The sequence below is a fragment of the Macrotis lagotis genome, chromosome 6, assembly GCF_037893015.1.
Source record: "Macrotis lagotis isolate mMagLag1 chromosome 6, bilby.v1.9.chrom.fasta, whole genome shotgun sequence".
NCBI lineage: Eukaryota > Metazoa > Chordata > Mammalia > Peramelemorphia > Peramelidae > Macrotis > Macrotis lagotis.
Window position 1 is genome coordinate 89,097,461 of NC_133663.1, and position 11,116 is coordinate 89,108,576.

At 36.9% G+C, this 11,116-nt stretch overlaps 1 protein-coding gene across 2 annotated transcripts in view; it reads left to right on the top strand.

The window, feature by feature from the left end:
- Positions 1–8,509, top strand: part of ALS2 (alsin Rho guanine nucleotide exchange factor ALS2) — a 72,185-nt gene extending 63,676 nt beyond the window's left edge. The window contains exons 30-33 of one of the 2 annotated variants that reach the window (XM_074191640.1): positions 63–124; positions 1,185–1,334; positions 2,888–2,984; positions 5,591–8,509. In XM_074191640.1, coding sequence (XP_074047741.1) covers positions 63–124; positions 1,185–1,334; positions 2,888–2,984; positions 5,591–5,629 — 348 coding nt within the window. In that variant the 3' untranslated portion in view covers positions 5,630–8,509. The remainder of the gene's footprint in view (positions 1–62; positions 125–1,184; positions 1,335–2,887; positions 2,985–5,590) is intronic. The other variant, XM_074191639.1, reaches the window with a different exon arrangement.
- The last annotated feature ends 2,607 nt before the right edge of the window (positions 8,510–11,116 follow it).

Consider the following 11,116-nt stretch of genomic DNA (forward strand, 5'->3'; position numbering starts at 1 on the left):
TATTATAATTGCAATGAATAATTTCCCTTTTGTTTCTCCAATACAAATATTCTTTTGTACAGGTTTTGCCTACTACAAAAGATGCCTGTTTTGCCTCAGCCGTAGAATGTCTACAACAAATCAGGTAATTTCTGAATTGTAATACATTGGTTAATTCAAAGCAGTAATGAGTTTCTTAAATTGATCAGCTAACTCTGAATTTTACCTGACCCAGATTTCTGCATTTGGTGATAAGTTGAAACTGTGATTAGTGAGCTTCCTGAAAAATGTAGGAGATACTCTTCTAAATCAGTGGAGACCTATGTTTTCCCATTCCAATCCCATTGTCATCACCTTTGTTCTTGTCTTTATTACAAAAATCTTCTAAAACTGGTCTTATCCTTCCATACTGTACACTGCTATCAGATTAGATCTCTAAAACATAACTCTATTCATGGCAATTTCTTCCCTCTATTCTAAAACTTCAGTGGTTCCTTTTTATCTATAAATTAAAATATACAGTCTTTGGTCAGACTTTGAAGACTCTTTGTGCTTTTGCCCCAATCAACCTGTGTAGCCTTAGCTTCCATTCCTCTATTTTGTATTCCCTGCATTCCAGCCATATAGGTCTGCTTGTTTTAATATTTTTTCTTATCTCTGATTCATACTGTTTCCCCCAAAAAAAAAAAAATTCCCAACATATCTACTACTTCTTGATTTCTACTGATTTTTCTTCCTGTAAGACCCACAACAATAAATTCTAAAAATACTTCCTTCATAAAGCCTTCCTTGATTTGCCCACTCTCTAACAAAGAAGTCATTAATTTGCCTCCTGAATTTTTTTATTGCATTCATATTCTTCATTACATTGTGATTATTCATTTATGTGCCTTATTTGATATGCTAAACTAGATGCTCTCTCAGGATAAAAATTGTTTCTTCTTCTCCTTGTTATTTTCCCATTGGAACTAGTAAGTGTACAGCAAATGAATGGAAAGGCAATGCTTGACCCTTTTTGAGAAATCAAAAAACTTCTCTAGCAACATTTTATTAAGTCTGTAAATTAGATCACATTTGAAGACTATGCCAGGAAATTAAGGTTCCATATTGGCAGATGGGAGGAACTGTTTAATAGAGATAAGTCTAATTTTTATCTTTAACAATTAAGAAAGTAGTGACATGTTTCTTTTACTTTCTTTCAACAGCACGACATTTACGCCATCAGACAAACTTAAAGTTATCCAGCAGACTTTTGAAGAGATATCTCAAAATGTTCTGGCTACACTTCAGGAAGACTTCTTGTGGTCCATGGATGATCTGTTTCCTGTTTTCTTATATGTGGTGCTACGGGCCAGGTGACTTAGATTTACCATTCATTATTTTAAGGAAAAATTTAAAGTAATAGGATTTTTAAAGTAGACAAATTGAGAAGGACTGATATTTGGGAAAATGGTGAAATAAAGTGTTTTTGACTTTCTTCCCCACTTTCTTTTTGCCCATCATCTTAAGGAGGAACAAAATGTTATTTGCATTACAATCGATCCTAAGTGTTTATGAATTTAACTTTCTCAGCTTTAAGCGTTTACATGATTTTATTAGTGGTCTCATTTTCACTTACAAATTGCAACTATGCATATGCAAAAATGCAGGAAAAAATATGAGATACAATGCATGCAAGTTTATAGCCATAAAAAAGAGTCAAGTATTTGTAAAAATGAACCCATTCCCAGAAAGTTTGAAAATAACCTTTCAAGTGCATGAGAAGGGAATTGAAAAAAAAAATGGAAAAACTATTAAATGTACAGAAAAATGAGACAGTGGTCACCCTGCCCTCACATTGGAAGTTCAAGCACCCCAGGTGGAGCAGCCAGGAATTTCAAGTGCTGACAGGGTGAGGCTTCACCCCAGGTATGTGCTTTTCATCTGGGAGCAATTCAGTCAGAGTAGAAAGGGAACTTAGAGATGGCAGATTACCCCTTTCCTTTTTACACCTCAGAGTTCTTCTGACATCTCTGCCCCCACCCCCCACCCCTCAGTCCTTCTCTCCCCTGCATTTTATGGGTTATTTTATGGTTTACTGTGTTTAAAAAAAATAGTACATATCAAAAGTAATGATTTTTTTTAAAAAAGAATTACATGCAGAAAAGTGAATTTTCAGCAGTTTCTGTCTTGCCTCTATTAGAAGTAGAATAGTAAAACAAATGTTCTTGAGTAATTTAGTTGCTGTCCAGATTAAGGTGAAAGAGTTGGAACAAAAAGAAAACCCTTGGGGCAGCTAGGTGGCACAGTGGATAGAGCACCGGCCCTGGAGTCAGGAGTACCTGAGTTCAAATCCGGCCTCAGACACTTAATGATTACCTAGCTGTGTGGCCTTGGGCAATCCACTTCAGCCCAGTGCCTTGCAAAAAAACCTTAAAAAGAAATAAAAAGAAAAAAGAAAACCCTTTTTTCATTTCTATTCTGAATTGAGTGTCAGAGTGGTACAGAGGGAAAAGTTCTGGATTTGGGATCAGAGGACCTGAATAAAACTACTGTCTGTCATTCTCTACCCTAATGATCTTAGGAAAATCACTTCACTTTGGGTTTGGGGGGGGGGGTGGAGAAAAGACTTCAGTTTTCTCCTCTGAAAATGGAAAGGTTGGACTAGTTAGTTGCTCTTTAGGGTCATTTCTAGTTCTAATTTTCTCTACAATTTCATTGTGCTATTTGGTATGATGCAGAACTCTGGCTAGGTTCGTAATTTTTTATGTACCACTCTGGTGTCTCATTTCCTGCTATGCTATTCTTTTTATCAACTCATTTGGATCAAAGTAATCCTTCTTTCTGTGCCCCTATTCCTCTTTTTAATAGATCCAGAGGAGAGAGTGACAATAAGAGTGAATTGTGTGATTCATTTTTCTCTTGACAGGATCAGGAATTTAGGATCTGAAGTACATCTTATTGAGGATCTCATGGATCCATATCTCCAGCATGGGGAACAGGGAATCATGTTCACTACCTTGAAGGTGAGTGCTTATTAACTCTGTTACTCATTTTCTACATTAAAATATGATTTGACTATGTTCTTTTTTTTTTTAACTAAAACCTTGATGGCAGTGAGAATTAAGTAAAAGATGGAAGAGTATATAACATGTTAATTTTTCTGATACTTAAAATGTTTACAGTAGATATATAAAAAGAAGAGTTTAAATAATTCATTAAACAATAGATATTGTGTCTCATTTGTCTCTCCTTCCCCAGGAAACTCAAAGCACTTACACTAACTAAATTGTTTTATGTTTATCAATTAATTATCTAACTACAGTAAAAGTATAGAGGAATCTTCTTATAGTTCCAGAAAATGCTTGAAAATATCAATGTAACAAAGTAGAATTTTGACAAAGCTCAGGAATTGATCTATTAAAGTTATAAGTTTGTAGTTCATCCTCTATTTTCTCCTACTGCCTTCTACTCCTTCTTTTCCTGTATTGGTGGTTCTTCATGTCTCTAGTGTCTTCAGAGGCTGCCAGAACCATCTGAGAATTCTCTGATTCATTGGGTATCTCCTAGGCTGAAAAAAAGTCATCTAAACTTGATTCCAAAGGTGTACAGATCTACACTAAAGCTGTGTGAGAGAGTAGATTATTTCCTTTGATGATGTAAAAGTATAAATAAGTTCACTTTCTGAGAAGATAACCCCTATTCCATTTCCCTCTCTTACCATAAAGAGACTGAAATTTGAGGTCAGTTGCAAACCAGATGAGTTTATTTAGACATCAAACCTTTAATCACTACAAGCCTACTGCTTGTGTACACCCAGATATATTCATCACCACTCGTAAGATAGATGTCTGAATGAGATGTCAGAATGAGCATTGGATCTTAAAGGAAATGGGGGTAGGATCAGTCCATTTGATCCAATTTCCTATCCCTGATGTCAGAAGGAGAGAGATGCCAAAAAGTGGTCAAGTAAAACCCTATCTGCCAGTAATTTACAGAAAATGGTAGGAAATGAGGTGTTCCTTAGAGCGGAGGGAACCTGCTGCCAGAGAAGCTAGGCCTTAGAAGGAGGCTGGGGAGGATTAAACTGTTTTGACAGTCCACATTTATCCTCACAATATGGTTTAATATTAAGCAGTTATAATAGTTGTAATAATTCTTTCTGCTTTCTAAAGAATTTTGTATTTCATTTGATAATCAGAACCTTGTACAGTAAGTGTTAAAACTTTATCCTCATTTTGTAGATAGCTAATAAATGATTTATGCAGGATTTGAACCCATGTCTTTTGATTTTGTGTTCAGTCCTTTTTTATTTATTTAATGGGGGGGCACTACCAAGGGAGATGATGATGATGTTCTAGCAGAGATTAAGAGAAAGAACATAGAATCTAGAATGTATTGTGATACAAGTGCAAAAGAGAGATAAAGAGAGCTCTGAGAGGTGGCAGAGATGCTAAGCACTGATAGAATTTTGGGGGAGAAGTGGCAAGTCTAAATATTTAAATGAGAAGCAGAAGCCTAAGGTATAAGAGCATTCCAGATAGAGAAGTGTAGACCAGAGAGCTTCCTGATCAACCAGAGTAGAAGGAAAAGTATGAAAAAAAGCCAGAAAAGTCAAGATAGCATCAGGCTGTGGAGGGTTTTGAATGCCAGATTAAATCATCTGAACTGAGTGGAGTGGATACCAGGGATTTTTGAGCAGAGAATTGATAAGACCCCCATCTAACTGTAAAGAGGATTCATCTGAAGGCTGTATTGCTATGACAAAATTAGAAAAGGGAACACATTTTAGGGGAGAAATAAGAAACTTGTGTTTCTCTGTTGAAATGTCATTCACATGAAGATGGCTAAATATTTCTTGCTCTAACCTAGGACAGGAGCTGTATTAGGAGGGCCAAAGAGGAGAAGAGAGTTCAGGTTCAACTTAATAGTCAAGGAGGAAATGCAGGAGTAAGCAACTTGGTCTGAAATGTCAACTGCAAATTTTGTCAGTTTTCAATTTAGTGATGGAGTTGATCTCTCCCCCTGACATTTTGGTGCTGTGATACTTTAATGGCAATTTTTCAATAACCAGTGCACTGAGAGAATCCTGCTATGAATGCCAAGTAACCACCTAGGGAAGCTCTGAAGTTGACCTGCCATCCATGAGCACAAACACTATCTGTTTAATATTTTGTGCTTGAATTTCAGTATGTGACAAATTATATAGGATTTAATACTGGAAAAGGCCTTAAAGATTATCTAGGTCACCCTACTCTCACACCCCCATTTACAGAAGAAGAAACTACAGCCTAATAAAGCTAAACCGCTTGCCCAAGGTCTTCCAGTGAGACCCATTAAAAAAGGATAAATGGTTATTCTGAGAGAAAATCTGAGAGAAAAGATCAGGAATGATCAGTCTTTCAGAATCCAGTTTCCTCATTTCAAAGCAAGGCTATATTATAGCAATTTCAAGAATCATTAAGAAGATGAAATGGGATTGTGTTTGTATTGTATTATAGTCATGCTATAGAAATATCAACTATTATTCCTCCCTTACCTAAAAAAATTATACAAGATTCTAAGGTTAACAAATGTATTTTAAGATATGAACCCTGTTTCCAAATTTCAAACCTGATCCTTTTTTTTTCAGGCATGTTACTATCAGATCCAACGTGAAAAGCTTAACTAAAGCCCCATCAACCTGAAAACTGGATTATTTATGGAAGAGTACTGCAGCAACATCTGAAGTCTTTACCCAGAGTAGCTGAGAAAAATCACAAAAATTAGAAATGACATTCTGATCCTGGTTGTGGCTTCTGAGCTCTTTTGACTGATTAGAGCCCTGAGCCCATGGAAACCCATGAGGCGGTAGAAGAAGTGATTGAGAATTGTAGAAATTTGATGAAATCTCATCTGACATCAAGTTCCAAAAGATTTACACAACCTTTGGGGTTAAAACAGCCACAACAGAATTTCAGTATTACCTTTCTTAAAATATGTCTTGTGATTATATTTGGGATAGAAGACTTGGTCTCAGGATGTAGCTGCTTTGTATACTTGAACTTTAGGAGTACTATGAGTTTCTGATTTTTTTGACTATTTGCAGTGAATTTGAATCCCTTCTCAAAAAATCAGATTTTACCTTGAAACCACACTTTGCCTTCTTAAATTCTTTTCAATCATGTATTTATCTTATGTTTTTACTGAGAGAAAAGAGAATTTTAGCTTGCACTTCTAACATTTCTAAGGTTTGTCACTGGAATACACATGCATGATGGGCAAGGTTCTGTGTGATAACTACTGTACCCCTATCCATTAATTATGAGAAGCACGAAAGTCAGTTTTCCTGTCTTTTGGATAGATAGAATGAAAATTTTGTCTTCATTTCCTTACTGTCCTGCCAGTAATGATGGCTTTGACTGACACTCAAACACTAAGATGCTGTGAAACCTCATTTATCCTCCAGGTGATGGCTGCATTCCAGGGCCTGAGAATGAGGGCTGAAAAGCCTGTATCATGGGACTAATGGGTGCAAGCAGTAAAAGGAGGAACTGTCACCCCCTTGGGGGGGAGGGGGACATGAGACTAACCCCCACTGCCAGCCACCTGCCCCTCACATGGACTCAGAGGGAAGAAAAACGAAATTATTTTCAGTTTTCTGATTTCAAAAGTATTGTGGCACAAGAATAATCTCAGTGTTTTTCAACCTGTCCACTCATGGTTTAAAGTTATTGGGCTCTGGTGTACAGTGAACACCTGTGGCCATTTTGAATCACTTGGTGCTTTTCTTCGTCATGTCGCTCACACACAAAGGAAAGGGATAGAAAACATCCCTCTGACTTGTTTTGTTGCGTTATATGGAGGAGGCTAATTAGTTTTGGAAAATGGAATCATGGTTTGTGCTCTCTTATTTTATCAATCAAAACAACTGTTTGTTAAAATATTGTTTGAGAATGCTGGCTATAATGTCACAGCAATTTTCATAATAAAACATGTTCATCTTTCTAAAGTAGTTTTATGATTGACAAAATTCCCTAAGATTTTTCTGAAATAAACTTCTGAAGAACTTAGAATTACATATCTAAAATCAGTTGATACAAACTTTTTTACTAAAATCCCAACTCCCCTAACTAACTTGTGTGCCTCCTCAAAAAGCCAAATTTTGTTTCCCACAATCATGGTATAAAAAGAGTCAGATTGTAAAACCAGTTTGTCAACACCAAAATACAGAATAGAGAAGTGGACTGTGGAACAGCAGAAAGAAAAGTCTGAAAAACATGTGAGTCCAAAGAATGATGTGTCTTCATCATCAGAGAAGGATCATCTGGTGCCTCACTTCATCTTCCTCATGACTTCCTCATTCAGATTAGATGGGATTTCCTAGTAACAGATGAATTAGCCTCAACCTGTGGGAAGATTTCTAGTATCTTAGAGCTTTCTGGAACACATCAGTGAGTAGAACTCTTACCTGCCATGTCAGTTATGCATCCAAAGTGAAAGCACAAAATTTCTAAACTTCAGGGGTAATTTTAGATTAGGTCCTCACATTAAAAAGTAACTATTGTACCTTGTCTCATAAAGGGTAAGACCAAGGTAAGCAGGGAGTTAGAGGGTGCAGCTAAAACAACCTCAATGTCATTTGAAAAAATGTTCTTCTGATGCCTTATGCTTTTTAAATCAGTTATTTCAGATATATACACTCCCTAAAGGAGCTCCACCTTAGGCTAAATTTATCTGTATAGATTATTTTTTTTTCAAGGCAATAGCATTAAGTGATTTACCCAAGGTCACACAACTAGGTAATTAAGTGTCTGAGGCCAGACACTTTTGAACTCGGGTCCTCCTGACTTTGGGGACTCCTTTATTCACTGCGCCACCTAGCTGACATGTTTCTCCTAGAGTTTCTAATTTATTTACATTACACCAATTTTTCATCTTCTCCCTGTCTCTCAGAATTTCCAATATTTGTCATTTCTTTTGGCAGTACTCTGTTCACAAACCACAACCCAGTTGGGCATTCCCTCAAAAAGGTCATCCACTGTGCAGAGTCAAGACGTAATGGACCTGAAAAGTTGTGATCCAATTTCATTTTACATACAAGCAAGAAAAGCAAAGGAAAAAGACCAAACAAAAAGACTACCCTCTTGATAATCACAACTGACATAAACACCAAGCATTTGAGAAGGTCTCTGTGAGCATGATTCTCTTAGGTCACTCGACAGGCACTGATTAAGTACTTACCTACACAGAATAGCAAGAAGCCAGCTCCCAAGTCAGGAAGGTCTGCCTTCAAGTTATGCCTTTAATACTGATTGTATGACCTTGGGCTATTACCACTAGGCAACTCTTAACCTAGATTTATGGAGCCAGTGCTCATCTGCATTGGTACTGAGAATTTTCTCCAGCATCCCCATAGCAGTGAAATCGAGGATCATCCCAACCCAACCAATCCCCCCTCAAAAAAAAAGGAAAAAAATGTACTGTGGACTGCTAGGTCTTGAGAATGCCTAGACAAATAAGATCGAAACCTTTTTGGGCAGTGGTGACCAAGGAAGAGAGCTTTTGTCTAAGAAAGTACAGGGACTGTACTTGGCCATAAGAATAAATTGTAAAGTAATATTTTTTTACCTTGAGTAAGAGGTGGGAAAAAGTGAGGGGGTCAGAGAACAGGAACAAGTACGTATGTCAGCAGATACAAAGATGCCTATGCTGGGGTAGGACTCAAGAAGGAAGAAAGGAATGTTCATTTATTAAGATTCTTTACAATTATTATCTGCTTCCTCATAAATCTGGGAGGTAGATGCTGTTATCTTCATTTTACAGTTGAAACTGAGGCTGAGAGGTTAAGTGAGCTTGGGGTCCCTCAGCTAGGAAGTGTCAGAGGTTGGTTTTTAACAGGGGGTCTTCCTGACTACAGGCCCAGCAACTCAAACACCATCCCATCAAGTGACTCTAAAGGCAGGAAGATGAAATAGTCTGAGACTGAATGCCTTGATTTACCCTCCAAAGGGTATAGTACAGATTAAATTGGATTGGGGAATGGGGCCAGTGGAGAGTGTAAATATAAGGCATTTTAACAGCCTAAGGAGCTGGGTGTGCAGTCAAAAATCTAAGAAGCCCTTGTAAAGGTTAAAAGGAGTGCCTTTTGGACCTAGGGATGGCTGGGGTGAATGCACCGAAGCAGGAGACTAATACAATGTCACTTGTAACTTGTCCACTTTTTCTGTACACTAGAGATAATTCTTCAGTATTTGCTTCTAATTTAGGATTCCCACAGATTCAGCAAGCAAAAAGAAAAAAAAATACAATTTCAGCTCCATAAAGAGAAATGGGCTGAATGTTTGAGTTCAGAGAATTAGCTAATGAGTGCAGAAGGGATTATTTCTGATGGACAGTAGAGTTAGTTGCTGAGAATCCTAGGATTAGATATGCATCAGGAACAAGACTGCCTTTCTAGGTTAGCCTTATCTCCAAGGTCAGAAAGCTCATTTCACATTCTTCCTTTGTGACTTCACAACAAATAAATAAGATGAGATATGCAAAAAAGTAAAGTTCTCTGCCACAAATCTTCTCCATGCATTAAAGCCAGAATATTCTAAATATGATGGTTCTTAAAATGCTGTGATGGGGATACCAAGAGGCTTGTTTTCACTTAACATAGACATGGAGGGAAAATAAGGAATAGAAAAGGGAAACATTAACCTAGAGAGAGGTTCAAAAACTTGTTAAAGCATGAAATGCTTCCAGGCTTCCTTTGGCTGATAGTTTTAGGATGCCAGGTTTCTGTGGATTAGTATGAAGAGGATGTCCTGAGATTAGCTGGGGCAGTGAGGGGACTGACTCCTAATAACTTATTAGGATTTTTCACTAAAGCTTTTCTCCAAGAGAGGACTAGTATTATGACTGCAGTCTAACTCATACAGGTAAGAGAGTCTACCACATATTCTGATGTGCAAGGTGATTCTTTCATAAATGTGAGTTACTTTGTACTGGGAGCTGCTGCCAGTCTAATTCTGGGTGCCTTATGCTTTTTCTGATACCTTGTGCTTTTTAAATCAGTTATATATGGGTATGATTCTTTAAATGAAACCTACTGAGAAATAAATCCTATCTTTGCCTGGTGACTCGGGAAGAAACTTAATAAGAATAGCATAAATTGTCATAGATTGAGTGATGACCAGGGAGGAAAAGTGACATATGCCTAAACCCAACTAAATTTATATCAGTTCATTTGCCTTCAGTAATTTACCTCCTACAAGTTTGGAGGTATTTTTCCAAATATCTAATTGGTTATAAGTAGAAAGCGTTTTTAAGAAAATATACGTGGTGGTTGGTGAGAGAGTTTGAAAAAGGTTAGATATTTCATTGGATTTTTTTAAAAAATAATGATTTGAAATGTTTAATGCTTATGGGAGATGCCTCTGCTAACATAAACCCCAAAGATTCATAGCAAAAGGAGTTTACAATTAAACACAAATTGGATACAAGTAAGAGAAAAGTACATTTTAGTAGTCAAATGAGGGGGGAAGTTAGATTAGACTGGAAGGGGAAAGAACTGTAACTGTAATATACAAGAAATAGATGTTTCTCCTAGATTATTATTGGATGGAAACTTTATCTTATTAGATATTAAATAAAACTTTTATTTTACTAATCCCAAAAATTAGATTGCAAAATAATTCATTTTGTTGGGTTGTATCCACAAAGCTAACTAACACAAATCCTTCACTTTTTCCAAATTATTTCATTTATTCATTTGCTAAATTTACTTAAATTATAATTTAAAAGATTTGTCGGACAAAGAAAATGAAATCAGAAACATAACCAGACAATAATGCTCATGTAGCAGAAGGAGTTTTAATCCTGTATGGCCCATAAAGCTGTTTTGGATTTGCTTGAGTGTTGGTCCAGGTCACCAACAATAAAGGTTGGACAAAGGTTGCAGGAAGGACGACTCCTGGTGGATAACACTTCATCCCTACAGCCAATGTCACAGTTCTCTGTAGGCCCATGGACCAAAGATAGCATCATTACTGCTATCGATAGATCAGTATTTGCCAGATCACATCTCTCCTCAGAATCCACAGGGCAGAAATTATTCTACTACCTTTTACTCTAGTATCTTCTTACTTTTTTTTCGTTCCACCTCCTCCACCACACACAATTACTATATAGG